The sequence below is a fragment of the Diabrotica undecimpunctata genome, chromosome 3, assembly GCF_040954645.1.
Source record: "Diabrotica undecimpunctata isolate CICGRU chromosome 3, icDiaUnde3, whole genome shotgun sequence".
NCBI lineage: Eukaryota > Metazoa > Arthropoda > Insecta > Coleoptera > Chrysomelidae > Diabrotica > Diabrotica undecimpunctata.
The window spans coordinates 53,054,230-53,080,091 of record NC_092805.1 but is presented as its reverse complement, the minus strand read 5'-3'; the positions used below and the strand labels follow the sequence as shown (position 1 = coordinate 53,080,091).

Below are 25,862 nucleotides of genomic sequence, written 5' to 3'. Positions count from 1 at the left end.
TACTAACTTATTGTTTTATTTACATCCTTAAGTTTAAAACAACAACTTTACACGGCGCTGCGGAAATAAAGAAATTTTGGAGACAATATTTTGTGAGAAAAAAAATGGCCGGCAATCTGAAACCCCCGGAAGCTTAGATGGTGACCTTAAAGAAAACTTTATTAGATGAAACAACAGTTTAATATATATATATATATATATATATATATATATATATATATAGATATATATATATATATATATATATATATATATATATATATATATATATATATATATATATATATATATATATATAAACTAAGTTACACTCGAAAAGTGGTGGGTTTTTCGGTCAAAGTGAAGAAATAAAAGACAAAGAAGGTGGCTACTTCATCTATTTATTGAAAACGTTTCGCTTTCTGCTCAGAAAGCATCATCAGTTCATCTAAAAAGAACAATATGAAACCAAACATCCATAGAGAAGTTAATGTTGTTAATGATGTTTGGTTTCATATTGTTCTTTTTAGATGAACTGATGATGCTTTCTAAGCAGAAAACGAAACGTCTTCAATAAACAGATGAAGTAGCTACCTTCTTTGTCTTTTATTTCTCCACTTTGACTGAAAAACCCACCACTCTTCGAGTGTACCTTAGTTTATTTTGGATTGACGGTCGTACTCCTTTTCTCGATATATATATATATATATATATATATATATATATATATATATATATATATGTATGTAATCACATTTAAATTATAGACAGTTGAAGTACAAATATTATCATGATTTGAGACATTACCAGTTTTTAAAAGATTATGAAAAAGGTGACATTGTATATGTTTAAAATAAAAAACATGATATGATACCGGCAACGATGGAAAGTACAGGTGATACACCTAGGTTCTATTTGGTTAAACTTCCAACAAGAAATGTTGTTCAAAGGAACAGATTTAATTTATATAAATCACCAGCAAATGCTAAATTTCAAATTAATGATTAATATGATTCAGTTAGTTAGGAAAATTATACTAATGAAACTTTGATGAATTCTTCCTGTGTATAAGATGAAGTTAGGGATAAGTTTAGTGAAAATACAAAGTCAAATCCTGCTTCAAGTTTTGGCCGCAGTATTAAGACTAAGTTTTTTGAGTGATTATGATTGTACTTAGTGAAATAGATTAAGTAGGTTACATGTATTTTTCTCTTTTTGAAAGGGAGATGTCATAAGTGACAACTGAAAGGTGACAGGGGAAAAGAGCATTATTGTATTGGGGATTATGAGGTGAATAAATGTTTACTAAATGTTTTATTTACATCCAGTTTAAAAGTTTAAAACAACAACTTTACAGAGTCTTATCTTCGATAATAAAAGACTAGTAAGATAATAGTGTATGTAAAATTTTACGAACGTACCGTATATCTTCCCTATCAATGTTTTAACCATTTTATTTTATTTATTAAGGATTGGGCTGATCCTTGTGGAAGCCATACGCCAATAGAAAAGTCTTTAGATACAACAGCTCAACACCAGACACTAATTTGAAGAAGGATATATGTACCTATAAAAAGAGATGTAATGATAATCTTCTAACCGAGTATAAGACAAAGAGACAATATGAATAAAAAACCGATACATTTTTGGGTGTACACTTGGAGATAAAAATAAAAATTGAATAAAAATTATTTAGATAGATCTCTTTGTATTTCTTCAAGACTCTTATCTTTCGTCTCAATCACGTAAAACTTTGAAAATATTGTCACTATAATACAACATGTAGCACTGAAAAGAAAATAGCCCTGAAAACCTATCGCTCTTACAATTTGCATGTAATATTTGGTCATTAAAAAGGCACAAACAAAAAGCGTGAATCCTTCCACAGAACTAATAACCGTCTTTACCCTGGTTGGAAATATCTCTCCCATCATTATCCAGGGTTGCGGTCCAATACCTAGAGTGTAACCAATAATAAATACGATAAGACACAATAGAGGTAAGTACTTAAAAGCTGGGGCGAACCTTACCATTCCATCGAAATAACTATCGATAGCTAGAATTATTTGTGACAGCGCTGTTAATACTCCTGAAATAATTAATAAAGTCTTTTTACCATATTTAATGCTTACACAAGGCGTTATAAAGCTCGCCACCAGTTGAACCGTTCCCAATAGTATAACAGATAACTCTGGAGATAGTTGTATACTACTTTTCTCGAAAAGTGTTTGTCCATAAAAAGTTATTGCAACAATGCCACTAAATTGCTGCAAAACAAGTAATACCGTACAAATGATAAACGCTTTTTTTAAAGACTTAGAAGTCAAAATATCTCTTAATGTTCCTTGTCTTTCTTCATTATATCCATTTCTAATTTCTGCAAATGCTTCGTCAATATCTTCGTAACCACCTCTTAACCGTTCTAGTACGGCCCTGGCTTGAAACTCCTTATTTCTTATTATATAAAATTGCGGACCTTCCTCTCCCAGAATCGCAAAAAATACCAAATAAATTGCAGCCATAGCTGCTTGTACTAAACTAAACGTTTTCATGGAAACGAAGGGTCCCAACAAGTTAGGAAATAGACCACCAAAACATGCAGCACAACCAATTAAAGGTCCTAATACATTTCTATGGTTTTTGTAGCTGACTTCGCTAATATATATAGGCAAAACAGCAAGCGTTCCCAGAGTAAAACCCATAAGAAACCTAGCTATATAATACAGGTATACCGATGATGCATACGCAAGAATAATGTTGCTTAGTAGATACGGCATACCAGCTATCAACAAAGTACATTTTCTTCCTATTTTATCCGTCAAATATCCAAAAATAAAGACACTGAATATGGCACTTAGAGTCAAAATGGATGATATCCAACTCTCTTCTTCCATGCCTATCCTTTTTCCAATGGGACTTGTCTCAGGATTTGATAATTTGGGGAGCACTACAGTGGACCATGATACGGTTGTCGTACTTATGAAGCAAAAAAACGTTGCTAAAAATAAAAATAAATGTCATTTTTATATATACAGGATGTTACACGATTTAATATAAACTATAACGTGGTTTCTATGGATGAAAATATTAACAAATAGTTTGAAGGAAAATTCTTATGACGTGTTATTATAAAACGCTCACTTTTATACGTCAACGAAAGTGACATTTAGCTTCAAAAAGACAACATACTAAATAACTAGTGTATGGAAAATCACAACCTCACAATCTTCAAGAGTTTTTATTTAAAAAGGGTGAATTTTGGGCTACCGGTTTCAAGGCTTACAATATTTGCTCCATCATCAGGCCCCAGTACGTTAGTTTTATATGTATTTAAAACTAAAAGCTAAAACAACATAAAACAAGCAATAAACAACTAAAACACAATAAATGATACTGAATAATACCAAAGTGCAGCTATAAAATTAATTGAGAGTGAAATTGACAAACCGAGCATTGTATTGGGACATTAGTGCCATTGGGCATCACCAATCTGATGGAAACTACACTAAATACTTAGTCAGCTGTTAGTATGGGGTTTATTAAATAAAATATTTGTTAGTTGGATTGAATCAAATTTTAATCTGCGATGAAACAAATGCTACTTACATGTCAGATACACGAAAGCTCTATAAATTAAGATACTTAAGGGATACGTTCACTGGCACTTCTAAATTTTAAGATAATCTTCAAATCAAACTGAATATCAAGATGATACAAAGTTTTTTTGTATTTATACAGTATTGCCCAAAATAAACAGTACTGAAACTGAAACATAGATGTCTCTTTCTGCGCGCTGTCATATTTAAATTAACCAGTATAGACCTATCAAGTAATCCTTAAACAATTAATTATTAAGGCCTAATTGTTGAAAATGGTGTTAAGTACAATGGAGAAAGTGTTTCTTGTGGATCATCATTTTCGCTCATACAGAATCGGCCGACATAATAATGCAAGTCTGCAATACATGTGTGATCAATTCACACAACGGTTTAATAAACGTTCTCCAAGTAACGCTGTAATTTTGAAGGTTGTTGAAAAGTTTAGAAATACAAGTAATGTATGTTGTCAACGAAAAGGAAACTCAGTGCGTCTCAACACAATTAACAACAACGATAACCATGTGAAAGTGTTTTTGAGCGAATCTTGGAAAATCCGAAATCCAACCAGAAAAGTCCAGCGTTGCATCTTAAAACGAACTTCCTTGCAAAGAATCCTGAAGGAGCTGGGTGCATTTTCGTATGTAATTCAGGTACATCAACAATTAAATCCCTGGGATTATCACAATAGAGTGGAATATTGTGTCAGAATTCTTGCATTACAGTATGAAAATCCTGGTTTTTAAGAAATGTATGGTTTTCAGACAAAGCACATTTTCATTTGTCAGGCCATGTAAATCGTCGCATAAATCTATTTCTGGGATTTGCCAGACCAGATGAAGTTCAAGAAGTTCCTTTTCATAGCGCAAAAGTGAGTGACTGGTGTGCAGTTTCGGAACACGGAATCATTGGTCCATACTTTATCAAAGAAAATGGTAGGCAAGTCACACTTAATTAACAGTACATACAAATAAATTTACACACAAATACATACAAATTTTAAAACGCTTTATCCCTGATCTAAGTCAATTTTGTCGTGCAAGTAATTTGGCATTTTCAGACCAATTTTTCCAGGAGGATGGTGTAACTTGCCATTCTGCTGTCACAGTATGTCACCAATTTCTTCAGGGACATTTTTCAAACAAATTCATTTCACATTTTACTGGCGTCCTCTATCCTGCACATTCTCCAGACTTAACATCTCCAGACGCGTACGTTTGGGGCATAGCTAAAACTGCCGTTTTTAAATGGGCACCTCATACCATCAATGAGTTAAAAGATGCGGTTAGAGCCTTGTTCGCGGACTTGAAATAACCTTTATTCCATAACATTACGAGAAATCTGGAATATCGGTATGAAGTCAGCCTTGAGAGAGGAGGAGCTCATTTAGAACATCTTATAAAGTGTCAATAGTATGTATTTTTTTAACAATAAAATAATTAAAAGTTCAGTACTGTTTATTTTGGGTTATACTGTATTGTGTGTTTTGTCTCCAGCTGTTGTGTCAAGATGTATAAATTAATTTAATTAAATAAACATTTTTTGGACGGCACAGACATTTAAACACAAACACAATATATTAAAATTGTGACAACCTTTGTAGTGTCGTATTAGTGAGGTAATGTTATCAGTAATCTCGCCAAAAGGTATTATGGCTAAGGAATTGTCTTAACTCAAGGGTGTGGTGATTGCATGCCCCCTAAGTATATGCTAAAAAAAATTTTATTTAATTAAATTAATTTATACATCTTGACACAACAGCTGGAGATTAATAAAAAAAAGAATAATAACATCTTGATATTCAGTTTGATTTAAATATTATCTTGAAATTCAGAAGTGTTCGTGAATGTATTCCTTAAGGGGGAAGGTGATTCTTAGAAGTACCTTAGTTTAAAGAGCTTTCCTGTATCTGACATGTAAATAGCATTTGTTTCGTTGCAGATTAAAATTTATATTCAATTCAATTCAAATAACAAAAATTTACTCAAATAAACCCTATACTAACAGCTGAGTGACTATTTAGTTCAGCTTCCATCAGATTGGTGATGTCCAATGGCACTAATGTCCCAATACAATACTTGATTTGTCAATCTTACTTTTATTTAATATTATAGCTGCTCACTCAATTTGTTATTATTTAATGTCATTTATTGTGTTTCAGTTGTTTATTGCTTGTTTTATGTTGTTTTAGCTTTTAGTTTTTAATACATATCAAAATAAGGTAGCAAGTTGAAATACTACCTTTAAGCTATGTGATGTAAAATTACTCTTCCTTGAAGCCAACGTAACTTAGAAAACAGGTAAAAGTGCATCTTTCACACTCAGAAAGAAAGAAAAAGATGTGGAATTAAGATCTTCAGGCAGATATCATTATAGAACATGGTCGTTCAACTCAGTGCACATAACGATTACTCAGACTTTTCTGATGTAAAAAGTAAGTTATGTAAAATTCACTAATTAATCAGTTTAAAAAGTATTTTCGTCAATTTTTACCAAGAGACGAAAAATGATGTTATAATATCTTTAGGAACACACATGTATTTGATGATGCCGTTTATTTATGGTGAATTTTATTTCGATTCTTTTATATTTAAAACCGAAAATGATAATATAGTTATTTACTTGTAATATTGTGCTAAGTTAAAATTTTTGTTGGTCTATTTTAAAAATATTTTTAAGGTACCTACATACAAAATTAAACATTAAGTTTATTAAAATCGTTGCAAGTATTTATTCAAAACCTCGATGCCAGTGTCTTATACACGTCCTACCGCCTGTCCCCCATTATGTTCAGTATTACACAACAAATTGTTTACACAAAACACTTCCTGTATGCCGATGAATTACCCGGAACAAAAACATTTTTACATTTATTGTTTCTTGTTAAAGAAAATCTGATATAGTGAGTTTAAAACACGTTTTATAAAACAAGTTTTTTGTTTTCAAGTGCGGAAATTAAAAAACTCAAAAATTTTCTCATCTAAAGATCAAAAAAAAATTGTTTTTCTTTTCAGAGTGAAATGATGGGATTTGGTTACATAGTGCGAGACCACGACACCAAACAAGGAAGACATCGACACACCGAACACCACCATGAGCCCGCCACGGATAGCAGAGAAGTCATACAAAATATTATAAGACAACTCACAGCAACTCCGAGAACTAAAGATATGTATTTCAGTCATATTGTAAAGAAATAATTGCCAGATACTAAGACTTTTACATTGTTGAAGAAAACGTATCTTCAACAATAGGTCTAAAAATTAATATCAATAAGACCAATTTTATGACAAATTTAGTTTCCAGAGAACACCGAATCATCCAAAATCAAGTGGTAGAATTGACAGAAAAGTACATATATCTTGGTCGTGAAATCAGAATAGGTAAGGACAACCACACCTGCGAATTTAAACGACGAATAACACTTGCTTGGGCGGCGTATGGTTCATTAAGGGACATCTTTAAGAGCAACATCCCGATGCCTATGAAACGGATTTGACCAATGCGTTCTTCCTATTATGACATACGGAGTAGAAACTCTCACGCTCACAAAAACAACAGCACAAAAAATGCGAGTGGCACAAAGGAGCATGGATCGATCAATTCTCGGCGTGACAAAAAAGACAAAATAAGGCATCAAGACTTAGGGAAAAGAACAGGTATCAGTGATATCGTTAACGCATAGCCAAGCTAAAATGGAATTGGGCAGGCCACATAGCGACACTGAAAGATACAAGATGGACCAGAAAACTAATTGACTGGCGCCACGAGAAGATAAACGCAGTAGAGGACGACCACCAACACACTGAACAAGAAACACAGAACCGTAAAGAATGGCGAAACATGGGAGAGACCTATGTCCAGCAGTGGACAGAAGAGGTTGCATGATAATGATGATGATGAAGACTTTTACAACGAAGGCATCAAGCCAAGGGCACAAACTGCCCCATATACGTATGTAAACTACAGAAAGTAAAAATACAATACACAAACTAACACAAAAGAAACATAAAACAAAAAAGAACAGGAATACCCAAAACCAAAATAATACAAAAACACACAAGCCCAAACAAAATAGCCTCAATTATACAGTTTAACGCTAAAAGAGGCCCACAGGTAACATATCAACTGTTACAGGCAGTGACAGAAGAAAACATTGACCTAGATACAGGACACAACCTATGGCAAAAGACAAACTAAAACGTCATAGTACATGAAAAAATATCAAAGCACATGTAATACAGAAAATTCAAAATACTGATAGCTTTAAATATCTCGGTGTAAACATTATAAACAATGGTCAGAATACAAAAGAAATAGCTACTAGAATTGGTCAAGGACATTCAGCAATACGCCAACTGAATAGTATACTTTGGAATAACCACATCACCCAAAACACAAAAATTAGGATATACAAAAGTATCATAGAAAGCACTGCTACATATGGTTCAGAGCTTTGGGTAATAAATAAAAATGACGCATCCAAAATAAAAGCAATGGAAATGAATTATTGGAGAAGATGTTGCCAACTCACTAGAAGAGATAGAGTAAGAAATACTGAAATCAAGGAGCGTATGGGCATAGACATTGACGTCCTGGAAACTATAGAATGCAAAAGGCTGAAATGGTATGGCCATGTAGAAAGGATGAATGATCAACGATGGCCAAAGAAAATGTTACAGTGGATCCCCACCAACCGCAGGAAAAAGGGAAGACCAAGAAGATCGTGGAAACAAGAAGTAAAAGGTGCAATGGAAGATAGGAGTCTACAAGTAGATGACTGGAACGATCGCAAGCGTTAGAAGCTAGGTTGCGAGAAACGGCGGCAGCTGTAATAAACTCGTTATATATATATATATATATATATATATATATATATATATATATATATATATATATATATATATATATATGTATATATATATATATATATATATATATATATATATATATATATATATATATATATATATATCCGAACTGACAAAAACACGACAACAATAAACCTGATAATAAACAACATGACAGTTACAATAACAAAGACATACAACAAACCAAAAAGAGACAAGAGCGTGAGAAGAAAAGCAAAAGAGACAGGTAGAAACAAGTTGGGAAGGAAGCATAAACAACGACAGAGGAGAGGACAATATAGTGTACTACTCGGAAAAACAGATAAATCAACAGCAGACATTGTAGCTTACCAAATTCCCCAATAATAATAAGTGAAAATTTGATAGATCTAATGATGACAAAAGACCTAACATAAACGACTAAAAAGTATGCGAGGAAAAGCGACCACCGATCCATTAGATATACCATTATGAAAACCACAGACGCCAGAATAGTTAATACATAACAAAAACTTTGACATTGGAGACATACACATAAACTTAACAGCACAAACGCAAAAAACACAATGGACAAAAAGAGAAGCAGCACACTAAAAACCGAACAGACTCAATAAAAAATCATAAACATAGTGAAAAACACAAAAGGGAAAACCAAGAGAGAAAACAAAAAAAAACAAATATAGTGGAATTTGAAGATTAAGACAAACAAAAATAAAAAAAACTAAGAAAGAAATGCCCATAAGAAAGGGACGAAGTAAACAGAAGACGAACAGAAAACGAATACCCACAAAGATGAAGAACGACAACATCAAACAAGCAAAAAAACACCATAAGACAATATTTGACAAACAATGACGCAGATAACATTACGCAAATCCAATGTAAAATAATCCGAAAGAATAAGAACAACAACACCCTAAACACTGTTAGAAAATGAGATAGAATATGGACGAAATTCAGGCATGAAACAATACAATACCTACACGACCAATACTTCCTCCAAGAGAACGAAGAGGAAGGCGACGAAGCATACAGAGATCATACAAAGACAATACAAACGCAGCACAAGACTGCGTATATAGAGACAATATACCTCAGATGAAATAACACAAACAATAAAAAACATTATCTCGACACTAATGAAAATACTGGACAAAGTGATGGCTAAAAGACTAATAGACTACCTGGAAAACAACAAATCTTAAATGGCATCAATAGGGTTTAGACAAGGACACTCAACAATAGACACTATCAAAAAGTTACTGACAGAATAATACAAAACAAAAAAAAACATAATGATAATCATAATAATACTCGATTTACAAAACACCTTAAACGCCTTTAACTTAGCATTGACACGCACAAATATAAATAGACTAAATACAGCTGAGATACCACACAAAATACAAACAGAAGACATCGCAGGCAACTCTCAAAGGAGCTGTCTTTAAGCGGGGAGCCTGGGTTTCATACTAGGGATTCTCCTGATGGAGACCTGGCTGAAAAAGCGGAAACAACAGGTTACTACATTATACAGTTACTTGCGGACGACCAAATAAGTTACAAGCACCTTACTCAAACCATTTTAAAACGTAAACCATATACGACTATCTAGCTGGCTTGTGATAACTGGAGCAAGAAAAACAAATTAACGTACAGCAGGACTAAAACAAAGTATGCCTTTATATTCTATAAACCAGTAAGACCACCAAGACTTAAAATCAACGATGAAATAATAGCACTGACAAAAAAACTTAAATACTTAAGGCTTATAATCAACACAGACCTTCTTTGGCTCTTACTATTTAAAAAACAAAAGACAAAAGGTAGGAGATATGGGCAAGAAACTATTTATTTAATGCAGCCGAGACTCTCGAACTAAGCCAGAGATACTATATCAATGCGTAACCCTTTTTAAATGTAGTTAGAAAAGTCACCAACTGATATACTGCGACCGGCAGCTAGATTGTTGGTGAAGAGTCAGTCGTATGTTCATAGGTTCGTAGGTTCAATAGAATAAGGTATAAGAGATAAGATAAAATAGAATAGATAGATAGGTAGATAAAAAGACAGACAGATAAATTATCACAAATAAGAAAACAAAGGTACATAAGTGTTACGCTAGACAGGTCACTGATATACAGATATCACTGTGAGAAACCACGTCAGAAAGTAGCATTAAAAAACAATATACTCAGAAAACTTGCTAATAGCAGCTGCGGGATCAATCTGATCGTATTAAGGAACAATACCCATTCGCTCTGCTACTGTGCGGCAGAGTATTCATCTCCTATTTTATCCAAATCAATATAATACAAAAAATGTCATCCTAAACGAAACATATGGACTTACATTAAAATATGTACGAAACATCTAGACAAACTCAGGAGAGGCACCTATTTTGCTAGTCCCAGCTGCCGCAGAAAAGCACAAAAATTCATGAAATGGACCAATTCATGAAATGGAATCATTAACACCATTTTTTGTCCGCAGCCAAAGGTTATTTTAAAAACTAAAATCCCGTAGTAGATTCTTCGATGTAGCCCTAGAAGGTATACGTGCCAACTACCTACTAGTCAATGAGATGCCCAGTGGCACAAACTGCTAGTATGTAAAATACTGAACCAAATAAGAACTGGCCGGCGTGACATCAGTGAAAACCAATCAAATAATGAATTCTGAATGATATGAATAAATATGGAACATATACATATCTACCCCAACTGCCCAGTATCTGCATCCTTGATGATAATGTATAATGTAAAAAGCAAGTAGTGTTGAAATTATCTCAGTACTGTGCCAAAAATTTAGAAACTTGCAATAACAATAACTGTCTAAAAGCCTAAATCCTGAAGCTACGTATACGGAAAATTCCATAATTCATTGATTTTGTCCTTTGTCTAGCATTATTTATCTCCAAAAATAATATTTTACAGTATATATTTGTAAAAAAATTAAAAATTATATTACTTACCGCCCAGTATAGAAAACACCATGTGACTCTTTGCATGCACCATCGTAAATCAGATTATTAAGGAGTTTTTACTCATTGGTCAAAATGTTTCAGTATCTGTGTGTTTTGTTTAGTTTTTGGTTATTTGATTGTTTCAAAACTAAACAGAAATTTATTGATTGCCGTATACTAATGAGTAATAAATGAGACGATGTTTCCAATTAGAAGAGTATTTAAATGTTATTATTTTGTCGAGAGGTATAAAAACATTAACTATACAGTGACAGTGTAATATAAATCAATTAAAAGAATGATTAGGTACTATTTGTTCCATATTACAATAGTTTAATTGCATTTATAATGAAATTTACAAATTGGAATTAGACAAGGCGAAAAGCTCGAGTTCGTTCGGAAAAATATTTTTATGAGATTTTTTTGCGTAATCACTTTAATGAGATACTCCAAAATAAGGTACAAGAGGTCGTTAGGCAAAAAATTGTTCAAATTGTTTTAAACATATTTTTTATTAAGCAAATTAAAAAAATTAATTTTTTCAGCCCATCCATTTTTTTTGATAATTCTGAATAAAATAGGTCTCTTGTAGTTTTTCTGTAAACTTGATCGTCTTCGAGTTATAAATAATTTAAAACTGAGAAAAACGTAAAACTACGAGTTTCGAGGCTTAAATACATAAGTTACAAACATTATTTTGCATTCACCGATGATCCAAATTCAAGGTCAAACTTTGTTTTATCATTTTCTGATAAGTATTTTAGCCTTTTTAATTTTAAAATATATTTTTTAATTGTTAATAAAGCGCTTATGAAAGGAGGGCATGACAAGAGAGAGAAACAAGATCTAGAGTACACATTTTTGCTGGTTTAAATTCTCATTTTACAAACGGGCATCCGCCCTGCTATAGTCGCTTTGTTATCGATTAAAAAATAATGGTTTAACAGTTATTTATATGCACCAAGGGTGTTATTATAACGATTACGCCCGGAGAGCAACATAATCCAGCCAGGTGGCCTCTGGCCCGAAGGTACCAGGCCTAAAAAGGTATCCATTTATCCATTGAATTCTGACAGACAACGGTGGGGGAAATCTTTTTTGGACATCCACGTCACGGAACAAGACACCCTGGCATCTTTCAGCCGAGTAGGATACTAAGCCAGAAGACCCCAGGGTAGTGCCGGATTAACCGTGTTCCAGCTAAAACCTTAACCACCGTTCCAGAGAAGTGGTCTTGCCACTCAATGAATAACTAAAATAAAAAACTAAAAATTTATAAATAACCATACCTATTACCGTAAATCGGAAAATGTTTCAGACGTTAGGCCATAAACTAATAAATAATATTAACCATTAATTTCAGATCCCTGGTGCAATTTTCTCTTCTGCTCATTTTTCTTCATCGCCCCAGAAATCAGACAGTGTACTTCTCTCCATTATTTCCCTCCTCTTAATATCATGTTTCCACTCTCATTTGCCCATCTCTGTCAGTTGAAAATGTGGGCGGGAGCTTCCGGTACCCCACAAACAATACAGTCTGCCGAGGCAAATTTGCCTATTCTATTTGTGAAGGTGCCAAAACTACCATGTTCGGTCAGAAACTGCGTCAGGAAGTAGTTTAGTTTCCTGAACTTACATTCCCACCACGGCTTCAGATAGGGAATAAGCTCCTTCGTCCACCTTGCCTTTCCGCTATCATTCGCCCATTCTCTCTGCCACTCTACTATCGTTCTTTCTCTCTCATTCTCATCTATATGTACATCCATCCTCCTCGCATACACCCTCGCTTGCTCTTTGCACAACAAAACGATCGGTATCACCGCTCCAATTACATAGAGAGCCTCATTTGAAACTGTCCTATATGCGCTAGATACCCTGAGGAGCATTCGCCTTTGCTCCCTTTAAGAACTAACACCTCAGTTTTCTGTAGATCGTTCTCTCTGATCCACCTACTAATGAGACACAGGGCTGTGTTAGCCGCATTAGCCATGTCCGTTTTCTGACTCGCCTTCGCAACCAGTGCGAGATCATCGGCATAAGCTACAAGAGTGTATCCCCTTGGCACGTGTAGCCTCAACACCCCGTCGTACAAGACATTCCACAGGATGGGACCTAGTACTGAACCCTGCAGAACACTCTGAGACAAACTGATGTTGGTATCTTTGTGTCTTATGGATCTGTCAGTAAAGTATCTGTCAATTACATTGACCAGTTACTCACTAACGCCCAATTATCTCAGCCTGGACATGATTTTTCCCATGATGACGTATTAAAGGCATTCTTGACGTCAAGCAGGATGAGAGCCACCCATCTTTTTGCATCCTGCGTAACTAAAGAGGTTACTTCTGTGACCGCATCTATGGTAGACGTTTTGGCCCTAAAACCATATTGGCGGTCGCTCAGCGCATGCTTTTCTTCTAGCACTCGCTCAAGGCGGCCTTTTACAAGCTGTTCTACAATTTAGCTATCGAGCTAAGAAGGCAAATTGGCCGAAATTGCACCTCTTCCTCTTCACCTCTACCTTCCGGGATAAGAACAACCTTAGCTTCTTTCAACATTGTTGGAAACTGCTGTTGTTCAAGTAGTTTGTTTAGCAATCTCAGGAAAACCTGCAGGTATCCTAGTGCGGCGAGCCTTACTATCTCCGGCATGACTTCATCTATGCCAGGTACCTTTCGGATCTTCATCCGTCTAACAGCCTTACCGAGTTTCGCTTCTAGGCAACCAATCACCCTTTTACGCCTATTCTCCACCTGAAGAAAGAGTTTCCGTATTAAACGGAGTTTCTTCTCCTTAGGCAGGGGGTAGGGTGTCTTTTTTCCCTTCAATTCGGTACAGACAATCTTGAAGTCCTGCCCCCAGATATCCCTTTCGAGATCCTGAAGCAGGTTACTCCACCTTTCTTTCTTGGATCTTCTTATCTCATTCCTGTATTCATTCTGCATTCGCTTTAATTCATTTATTCTCTCTTTCAAATCTCCTGCTTGTTCTCTTCTTAACCTCTTACACTCCCTTCTTACTCTCATGCAATTTATTCTCAGATTTTCAAGCTGCTCGTTCCTCCAGTATGTTTTTTTTGTTTCATACCTCCCATTTAATCTTACACAAGCCAACTCCTGTGCATCACTCAGACCCTCAATGAACTCACGTACATTCTCACGTCCCGGACCAATCAAGCCAAAAGCATCTACAAAAACGTCATCATTTAAACATCTCTTTAGATTGATATTCCCATTTTTACGTTTCTGTCTTTTGCTAGCTATTTCAAAACTCACATACTTGTGTAAGCTAAACGATTCTTCTTCCAAAACAGTCCAGCTTACGACCCTGTTTAGAAATGTGGTTGAAACCAGTGTGATGTCCAGAAAGGATTCACTATTACCTCTCACAAATGTAGGTGCCTTACCGTCATTTAACACGGTAAGCCCCATAGTAAACATAGTAACATGAAAATGAAACATAGTAATTATACACTACCAGGTTTCGGACATATATCTTAACATAACCATTGTTATAGCATTGGTACATACAAAATATGTAGATAGACTTTGTAGGTGCAGTAAAATAAAAGTAAAAACGATTCAATTTTATTTTTCATATTATGTGAATTTAATTGTATGTCTTATATGTACCACTGGTGTTACCTGATGATTACGCCCATCGAGTAACATTCACCCCTTAGGCCAGAGGTCTTCTGGCTGGATTATGTTGCTCTTCTGGCGTAATCACATCTTAATCATCTGGCGTAAACACCCTGGGTGTATAAATAACTATTAAACCATTGATTTTTAATTGATAAAGAAACACGTATGGCAGAGCGGGCGCTTATTTATACAATGAGAATTGAAACCAGCAAAAAGTTTTGCCCTAGATCTTGTTTCTGTCATAAGCACTTAATTCGCGATTAAAAAACAATGTTTTAAAATAAAATAGGACCAAAACACTTATCGGAAAATTATAGAACAAGGTTTGAACTTGAATTTGAGTTCTTGGTGAATTCAAAAATAATGTTTTTACTTGTGTTTTTGAGCCTTGAGTATCGTAATTTTGTATTTTTCTTTGTATTAAATTATTTATTACTCGAAAAGATTGTAACGAAGTTTACAAAAAAACTACAACATACTTATTTTATTCAGAATAATCCAAAAAAATTTGTCCAGGCCAAAAAAAATTATTATTACAGTTTGTTTAAAAAAAAAATTGAACAACTTTTCGCCTGGGCGACCTATTGAACCTATGTTGAGGTATCTTATAAAAGTGATTACGCAAAAAAATCTCATGGTAATATTTTTCCGAACGATCCCGAGCTTTTCGCCTTGTCTAGTAATAGAGATGGGAAAAACCTACCGGTTTTAACCGAAAACCGGTTTTTTTACTCCGCAATAACCGGTTTTATCGGTTGTTTTTTTGTCCCTGTTATAACCGGTTTTTTATTTTTAAAGTAAAAACCGGTTATTAGGTGTTTAGGGGTGATTAGGATTAGGTTCGGTATTATTTTGAATCCCAATCATAATTATTATTCTCAAGTAATTATTTCAAACAAAACTATAATTCACATTTTATTTTATTTTATAAATACACAAGCAAACTTGTAACCTATTGGATTAAAAAAACCGAAATCCGGTTTTTGCAAAAACCGATTTTTTTGGCCGGTTATAACCGCCAGGTTAAACCGTAAGCAAAAAAAACCGGTATAACCGAAAACCGGTGTTTTGTCAAAAACCGCCATCCCTATCTAGTAACAATTTATAACTATTCGTATTTTTTATCTTAATAAAATTGTTAAACTATATTTTTTTATATTTTGACATCTTACCAATTGCAAAAAATAACACTGGACAAATAAAGTTGTATTCACTAATTCTTATAGTACTTTTTACACTGAATCCAAAAATGATATTTTTTATCACGTATGGTTTTTTCTTGAGTATTTTGCGTTTTTGCCGCATCCCGTTTAAGTGTCCAGCAGTAGTGAGCTGGCATTCCCGAATTTCATTTTCCTTAGTACCGTTATTTTATACTAGAAATATCTTAATAAAAACGCTATACATAGTTATCACTAACACCACCATCATTTTGTAGGAGTGGGAATTAGGAAAATGAATTTTAAGAGATATGTTGCAGCCCAAATCACTGTAGGCTATCAGTAGATTGTTGACATATTCCTTGTAATTGTCGTCTTTATAGTTCCGCAAGATGTCTTTTCCTAAATAATTAAGTCTGCTTCCAAAATTATTATCATTTATTAAATCTCATATTTGTGGACATTAAAAGATTCCCTCTTTGATATTTGCATTACTTAGTCTAGAAAACTTTTCTTTTAAGTATAAAAATTGTTGTTCATTCTTGTCCATAGCTTTGACCAAGTTTTTCACCAATCAACTTGATATGCGGTAGTAACAGTAAACAGTAAAATAGTATACCTATTTTACGATCAACCAAAGGCATGTTTTCAGAATTTTTCTTACCAGGTTCAAGGGATTTCCGCTTAGGCCATGAGTTCTTTTTATAATGGCGTTTGCGACCTTGGCTGTTCCATTCACAAAAAAAGTAGCAAGACTTTGTATAACTAGTCTGCAAACCAAGTAACATATCAATTACTTTAAGATCTCCACATAAGTTCCACCTGTATATATTATTATATTTTATATTTTCTAAAATAATAATCATGTTTGCATATTGATCCTAAATCTCCTATAGGAGTGTCCACTGCCAGAAGGAGAATTTATCTTAGATACGCATGCAAGTAATGTGGGGATTCAAGGAGGACAGAAACGAGTCCTTTGATATTTTAGTAAAGCGCATTTAATACGTCGCAATTATTGCGTAGTAGTCAAATCAGTAGAACAGTTTTATCAAAATCTTTATGAAAGGAAGTTCAATCCGAACCGCCTGTAAGTTATTAATGCGGTTTAAGCATCTAGACGGTCAGATAGCCAGATGGACTGAACGACTCTATGAATAGGATTTTAGGATTGAGCGTTGGGTTGGAGTTAGCCAGAGGAACGCTGATTCTCCTCTAGAAGACCGTGTCCAGCAGATTGTTCCCACTGCAACGAAACAGAATTCAAGGAAGCAGCAGTGTTATGAATAACATTGGTTAACGACTAGTGGACGCCTACTAAGATTAGGGAAGAACAAGAGAAAAGTAAATAAAATTTGAAAATATAAACAAGCAAACCGTCGACCGTATTGGCAAGAAATGTCACACCTATGTTCAGTAGTTAAAACGTATTTGACCCAGTGGGACTTCTTTATCATGGAGGACGGCTTGCTTAAACTAGTACTGAAAAACGATGATGATTCTTAAAATGGAACACAGTTGTTGATTTCAATTAGCTTCTTCTTCTTCGTTCACCATTTTTCATCCACTTCTAAATGTAGGTATCTTCTAATTGCTTCCATCTTTCTTTATCTTTAGCCAATCTAATCCATCGTTGGCCTGCCACTGCTCTTATGTCATCTACCCATCTCTTTTGAGGTATTTCCATGCTTCTTGGCATCTTCCGTGGTCTGCATTCTAGGATTCTCCGTGTTCACCATCAATCTTCATATCCGACCTTGTGTTATGGTTATGGTAGATCAGGACAAATCCCATTTATAAGCCCTTTAGACATCTAGATCTACTAAGATGGGTCTATTGGATCACCCCTATCATACGGAATAGGCCCATAAAGACCTATTCTTCGGCGTTTTTGGGTCCCAGGCTGTTTCGGGGTCCCATATTTGCAGTAATCAGCAGGGACTCCAACACTGAGCCTTCCTGCCGTTCTAAACGTCTAATCTTTTAGTAGCTTTGTGACCTCACAGAAAGCCATAAGTCTCTTAAAGGATAACTTCCTCATTATTTGGTTCGGTTGCATAAAGATAGAACCCAGGATCTGCCACATCTGGTAGGCTAGTGCCAAGTACTTCCAGAGGACATATGAGAAGGTTTCCTTCTCCCCATTGCAAAGACGGTACCGTGGGCTATCAGCCAAACCAAGCAGTTGAAGGTGCGCCTGAGTCTACAGTGGCCGGTAAGCATACTGATCACCAGAGAGCACCTTCTACTCTCTAGTTTGAGAAATTGGGCTGTAAGACTTTTGAATGGTCTCACTATGTGGAGCTTAGCCTGTTTCATACCTCCATAACTGACCCACAAATTCTGGAACCTCTACAGAAGAAGCTCTCTGATACTAACCCGACCAGTACAAAAGGGCACTCCAATCACAGGTTCGGGTCTCACCGGCAGAGTGAATGAGCCCTGTCGTGCCAGTCCGTCAGCCCGTCTATTCTCTTCCACGTCTGTGGTCCTTGGTACCATACCAAGTTAACCTCATTAGTCCGAGCAACACCAGCAAGTGCTCTCTTGCATTCAAGAACCAGCTTAGAGCTGACTTCAGGCGTTTCCAAAGCCCTTAGAGCTGCTTGACTGTCCTGCCTAAGCAAGCCCTATCTATTATGTCCTGAACACATACCAGGATTACAAAGATCTCGTCCTGAAAGATTGATGCATGGGGGCCGAGAGCCCCGGACAGATTCAAATCCGTTTCTGCTCCCATGTACTACAGCACCTGCCTGCCCGTCTACTCTGAACCCATCCGTGAACCAGGTGAGCCCGCTACAACGGATTAGTGCAGGCTCTCGTTTTATCCACTCAACCCTGTCAGGAAATTTAACGAAGAAGGAGGATGAGAACTCAAATTTGGGGCCATGCTATCCTGTACCATAGAGAGCACAGGACTACAATCGAGGGCTTGTCTTCAGATGTCACAATAGCCCATCCGAGTATTTATTTCCAACCAGTACCCAGAGCAGTTAAGCACCACGTTACCTTTTTTATCTGGTAACAAAAGACACTGCCTATGGCCAACACACTTAACGAGATGTATGGGAAACATTACTTTAATTTAGGCAGCAAGTGCTGGAGTCCAACGTGCAAAAGTTAGCTATGTTAAAGCTAGAATGCCGCCAATTGGATTGGAGGATTGTCCGAAATATTGTTAATATATTAACAATTAATTAAATATTAACAATTGCTATCTCCTTATTGCACCATGGTGTCCGTTTCTTTTTCCTATTATTTCTTGTGGTCCCTCATACTAGTTTTGCTGTATTTATCATAGCATTTTTGAATTTTCCTCATTTTTCTTTTACTATTTCTGTTATTTCTCCTTCTTTGTCCATTTCCTTCTCTAACTCTTTCTTATATCTGATTTTTGTTGATTCTGTCCTTAGTTTATGTAGTTTAATTATTTACTTGTGTTTCTTATTCTTGTCTTCTGTGTTTTTTATTTCTAGTCCTTTGCAGTTAAATGTAGTTTCCAGTAAGTAGTGATTATTGCCTATTTCATAGCTTCTTCTCACCTTTATGTCTCTTTTTCAGCTCCTCTCTGTTTTTTTGCAGTATATTATAGTCAATAATTGATTGTTCGTTTCTTGATATGACTTCTCTTGTGGTCTTCTGTATATCTTTCTGTTGAAAATGTGTATTCATAAAAATTATGCTATTGTCCAAACAAAATTCAAGTAATAGTTTTTCATTATTGTTGATTTTGTTCTCTTCATATAGTCCCATTTTATACTTCTTCATTCCAATTTTATACTTCTTTTCCCACTCTAGCATACAAATCTCATGTAATTACTATTTTCGCTGTGCAAACATTTATTAATTCTTGCAATTTGTCCCAAAACTCATTTTTTTTTCATTTTTTGTTGCATTTTCATTAGGTACATAGCATATAATTACGTTTGTAATTGCTTATTTGTGCCGATTTCTATATCAACTTAAATTATACGCTCGTTAAAATATATCCAATTTTTTACTTTATTGATGATATTTTTCTTCCCCATGCATGCTACCCCTGCCTGAGCTCTCTTTTTCTCTTCTACCCCACTGTATATTATTAAGTTTCAGTTTTTCTCTTCATTTTAATTGTTCTTTCGTTATAGCTACTAATTCAAACTTCTTAACTTCTATTTTCTTCCCGTGTTCTACTTTTTTTTTCGTTTATACCTCTTACATTCCATGTTGCCTTTTTTAAAATGTCCATCTTGTTTCTCGTTATATTTCCTTTTAAATGTGGTTTCTTTCTGTCTGTGTTATCATCTTTATATACACTCATGTCCTTATTCTGTGCTTTTTCCATTTCCTGTTCCGTCCACATATTTTCTTTAACTAGTTTTTTAAACTAGTGTGCACTGTTTTGTTCGTAGCTTTTTTTATGACATGTATTTTTTGGTTTCAATTCCATCTTATGTCTTCTATAAACATAAATCCCTAACCTATTTTCCCTTTCCCATTTTCTCCTTCGTTTGCGGCTACGTTCCTTTTTTCAAGTTTTCTTTGTATTTCTATCTTTTTTAGTGTCAGTTCCCCTTCTATGTATACTCGGTGTTGTTTAGATTATGTTAATTCACCTTTGGCCTTCAATACTTTTAATTTCTCTGTAAATAAATTCAACGACACACGTCATATTATTTATTTTTTTCTGTCTGTTTGTTTTTGTTATTATCCCCAATTTCTTGTTTATGAAGTTTTCTGTTTTGATTTTTAGTTGCTCTTCATCTGATGTATCTATCGGTAAACCTTTAATTATTAAATTGTTTTTCTTATTTTCTTTTTGGCATACTTCCATAGTTAATTATATTTCCTCTATTTTTTGTTTCATAATCGCCATCTCCTTTTTCATATTTTCGTGTTCTTGTATTAACACGTTCATTTGTAGTTTATATTTACTATTCTCCTTTCTAATCTCCTTCATATCATCTTCAATATTTCCCATTATATTTTTTATATTCTCAAGCTCGCTGTTTTTCCTTTTTTTATCATCTACTAGTTGTCTCATTAATTCCATTATTTCATTTCGGTTATTTGTTTCATTTGTTTTTGTTTTATCTTAGCTATTGATCAGTGTATTTTTTTACTTCTGCCAAATATTTCTTCTGGTTCATCTTTTTTCTTCCTTTTACCATCATCTGATCTAGTATCGTCACTGTCTGACATATTTTACTTCCATCTTCTTTAAATATTAATAGCAGTAACTTTTTAAACCTTTAACTTTTATTTTAGTTTTACTGGATATCGCTCGCAATGAATTTCACAGCTAACTTGTTAGGAATAAATTATTTATTCTTGTCAAACCCGCCTTTTTGGTGAACAGTTCCTAGACTATAAAGCTTTATTTTCAATCAAATACAAATTGGTATTTGTTATTTTTATATTCCAATTACGTTAATTACTTTTTAAATATTACTTTAACGATAACTAAAACCTGATTGTTTTAATTTAATCTCTTATTCAGTTTTATATATATATATATATATATATATATATTATATGTGTGTGTGTATGTATGTATGTGTGTGTATTTTTTGTTTATATGCAGGGAATGGCGCCAAGGTACAGTCAACTTCAACAGTTCAGAGACTCTCCCTTACCATTTCTTTTCACAATATTTAAATAAGAAAATGAAAATAATCACTTTTATTTGAAATAGAATTTATCTTTCTTTTTTGTAAATTATTAATAAACACAATGTTCACTAATTGTTTTATAATGAGCTAGTCTACAATATGTGTTTACACTACGAAGGTTCAAATAACTCTAAATTACTAACATATATAAAAAAAAAGACTAAAGTGGTATGGACATGTAAGAAGAACTAGCGACAGCAGATGGATAAAGAGAATAACCGAATGGAGCCCCATAGGAAGGACATAAAGAGGACGACCCCGAAAATCCTGGAGGAACGAAGTAGACGACACCATGAGTAAAAGAGGCCTAAACGATGGAGAATGGGACAACAGAGAGAGATGGAAACGGTTGAGCAAGGGAAGGCAGTGAATACTGTAGAATCTCTAAATATATATATATATATATATATATATATATATATATATATATATATATATATATATATATATATATGTATATATATATATATATTGTGACGATTAGGGTTTATAGAAAATAATTTATAAGTTATATACTACATAATATTAGATATTTGGTTGTTTTAAATAAGTTATATACTAGAGAATTTAATAAAAATATATTTATGTGAGGGCATTTTTAATAAATTAGCATATAATGATTGTAAAAAGTTGTATTCTAGTAATTTTAATGTTGTAAATAAATTTAAGTGAGCCATGTGCATAGGCAACCAAGAATACTCTCGGAGATTGACAGATATTTATACTCTGAAGTGACGTTTAAGAATATTTATGAATATAAAGTGGGTTATATAATATATTGTTTGAAATGTGTATTTTATTAAATTAGAGTGTTAGTTACTAATTTAATTATATATTCTGATCTGAAAAGCCTAAATGTAAACAAAATTATTAATAGAAAAGAATGGAATTCTCTGGATCTCCGGAGATGGCCATGTTTGCGAAATGGTTTGTTCCAGAAAATTCAGACAAGTATTAAATAGAACAAATTGGAACATGATATCTTACGAGATGGTTCTAGAAATTCAAAAAGATATAAATACCCGTGATTTGGATTCAAGATGTTAGTTTTTGGCAGTTTTTAAGTTTTAGTCAGAAGTCAGGCCAGTTTATTATGAAAGTTAGTTAGAGTCAGTGAATCAAGTACAAAATAGTCCAATAGTTTAATATAGTGAGTTAAATGAAGATTAAAAATTATGCATATAATTTAATGCACATTTATAATTATACACAAATAATTATTGAAGAAAAAAAAAAGGTATATTGGAAGAAATTAAATTATATTATGGTTGGAGATTAGTATAAATCAACTTATAATAATTGGATATTGGTATATTGAAAAGAAGAATAAATATAAATGCTGTTTGCTGGTTTGGTTGGTGGTGTATAGATGCTGGTGAAGAAAAATATATCTTAAATTGGTAGAAGCTGATAATTGAAAAAAGTAATTTCACAAAAAACAAGGATAACTGAAGTACGAAGACATTCAGTGGTGATTAGAATCTATATACTTAGTGGAAAATAGTTCATTTAGGCATTCAGTGAAAGAAAGGTACAAAATTTTGTTAATATAATTTAGTTAGTGTCATAACAATTTCAATTTTGAAGATAGTTTTGTTTAAATTTTAGATTGTCTATAGAATTTAATTAATTTTTATAAGAATATCAATTTAAAGATAGTTTATTTGAAATTTACATTGACTAGGTTAGATATATATGTGTGTTTCATAATAGTTATAATAAAGATAATTTAAAAAAGTACTTACAAGCTAATTCTTTGAGAACCGCGATAAAAACCCTATATTATTAAAAATACTCATTGCTCATCATTCAAACAAAAAACACATCTTAACAATTTGGCACCCAACGCGGTGGCTCTCTATTTAAAAGAATTAGTTTGGGAAGATAAGTGCTCTCATATAATTAAATTAATTTTCATTAGAAAGAAAAAATTATAGATTTTATTTTTAATTATATTTGAACAAGTAAAGTCTCAAAATGTCTCAAGGAAAGAAAGGTACAAGAAGCAAAAAGAATGAAGAAGATGTGGAAGTAGAAACACAACCTATACAAGAGGAGAGTTTAGTTCAAGTTCCACAAGATACTACAGAAATGAATCCAGAAAGAGAGGAAAATGTCAATATGGCAGCTTTGATGTCATTAATGATGCAGATGAACAAGACAATGGAAGAGAATTCAAAAGAAATCAAAGAAGACATAAAAAAAATGGAACAGAAAATGGAAGAGAATACGAAAAAAATGGAAGAGAATTCAAAAGAAATCAAAGAAGACATAAAAAAATTGGAAGAGAATTCAAAAGAAGTCAAAGAAGACATGAAAAAAATGGAACAGAAATTGGAAGAGAATTATAGAAAATTAGAAAAGAAAATAGAAGATAATAATAATAAAATTGTAAAACAAATGGATAAAAAACTTGAAGCTGCAGAGAAAAAAGTAGCAAATGAAATAAAAAGTATACGGAATGACTACAAGAAAAGGATAGACAATGAGAGGACAGAAGTAAAGAGGATTATTCAAGATAATAAGATAGATATAGAACAGAAAATAGAGTTACAGAAATGTAACTTAGAAGTAAAAATTAACGAAGACAGGAGAAACACAGAAGAAAAATTAGACGATATACGACAAAATATCCAAATAAATTGTAATCAAATAAGAAATGTGGAACAGAGAATAGATGATATTTCACAAATGAGAGACATAGGGAGACCTTACTTAAATTTAACAAATGAGACTGGGATTAAATTCTCTGGTAATATAAAAAATTTGCATCCTAGAGTATACATAAATAGTTTAAAACATAAATTAAGATTTGTGAATAATATTAATGATATTAAAGATTATATTAGAATGACATTAAATGACAATGCAGCAACTTGGTTTGCTAGTATTGAAAATGATTTAGATAATTTTCAAACATTTGAAAATAAATTTTTAAATTATTATTGGGGTGAATTAGAGCAAGCCAAGTTTAGAGAAATTCTATATTTTGGAAAGTATAATCAAAATTTAAAATCAAATATGGTAGATTATGCATTGAAATTGATAACAGTTGCAAAATATTTAGAACCACCACTTAGAGAGGATGAAACAGTCTTAAATGTATCTAGACATTTTGATGCTGATGTTGTGCAAACCGTAACTGTACAAAATATTCAAACAATAGATAGTTTCATTAATTTTATTCAAAGAATACAAAGAGGCAATATGACAAGTAATACTAACAACAGAAAAAACAATAATAACTTTCAATATAAAAAAAATGATAATCAACAATATAGACAATCATATAACAATAATACTAGGTATGGTAATAATTTACAAAATTTTAATAATAATAACAGTAATCAAATTAGACAAAATTGTAATAACAATACTAGTTATAATAGACAACATTTTAATAACAGTACTAATAATAATAGACAAGATTTTAACAATAGAAGAAATACAGAGCGACCTAACTATAACAGACAGGTAAATTGTGTTCGAAGGAATAGAAGCTGCGAAGACAGGGAACGAAGTAGTACAAGTCAGGAAAATGTGAGTAGAAGTCATAGTAGGGAAAGACATAGGACATCAGATCCAAGTGGTCAGATACAATCTGACAATTCTAATAATCAAAATTTTGTGCAGTAAACTTTCTGAATTACAAGTTAGGCCATTGCTATTATGAAAAACCTTCTGAATTTATTTCTTTAGATGAAGAGAAAATTATTGAATCTATTAATTTAATTTATAAAAATGCTTTGGCCAAAAATAAAATGATTAAGATTATGATAGATACTGGTTCAGAAAGTACTTTAGTCTCGGAGAATTTTATTTTTAATACATTAAAACTATCAGATATAATAAAGATTCCAAAAATTAAAATTATTGGTGCAAATAATAAGAAGTTGGGTGAAATTGATAAACTAGCGAATTTTAAAATTAATATTCTTAATAAAGAAATTAATATGCAAGGATTTATTGTCAAGGATTTATGTGTTGATATATTAATGGGAAATGATGAATTGG

The 25,862-nt window shown here is 33.2% G+C and overlaps 2 protein-coding genes across 2 annotated transcripts; both read right to left on the bottom strand.

The window, feature by feature from the left end:
• Nucleotides 1-750: 750 nt before the first annotated feature.
• On the bottom strand, nt 751-11,651 carry LOC140435598 (facilitated trehalose transporter Tret1-like). The gene is made up of 2 exons (XM_072524342.1): nt 11,400-11,651; nt 751-2,977 (listed from the first exon to the last, which is right to left on the bottom strand). Exons 1-2 carry the CDS (start codon nt 11,440-11,442, stop codon nt 1,668-1,670), a joined length of 1,353 nt encoding a protein of 450 aa, XP_072380443.1. The 5' UTR covers nt 11,443-11,651; the 3' UTR covers nt 751-1,667.
• A 2,192-nt stretch (nt 11,652-13,843) lies between these two features.
• LOC140435789 (uncharacterized) lies at nt 13,844-14,821 on the bottom strand. The gene has a single exon (XM_072524506.1). It carries the CDS (start codon nt 14,819-14,821, stop codon nt 13,844-13,846), a length of 978 nt encoding a protein of 325 aa, XP_072380607.1.
• Nucleotides 14,822-25,862: the final 11,041 nt, after the last annotated feature.

Bases quoted from the DNA above. Each gene is read 5' to 3' on its own strand.
- LOC140435598 (XM_072524342.1), bottom strand. From the start codon at position 11,442: ATGGTGCATGCAAAGAGTCACATGGTGTTTTCTATACTGGGCG. The intron at 2,978-11,399 runs GTAAGTAATATA...TTTTATTTTTAG, and splicing joins GGTGTTTTCTATACTGGGCG to CAACGTTTTTTTGCTTCATA.
- LOC140435789 (XM_072524506.1), bottom strand. From the start codon at position 14,821: ATGGGGCTTACCGTGTTAAATGACGGTAAGGCACCTACATTTGTGAGA.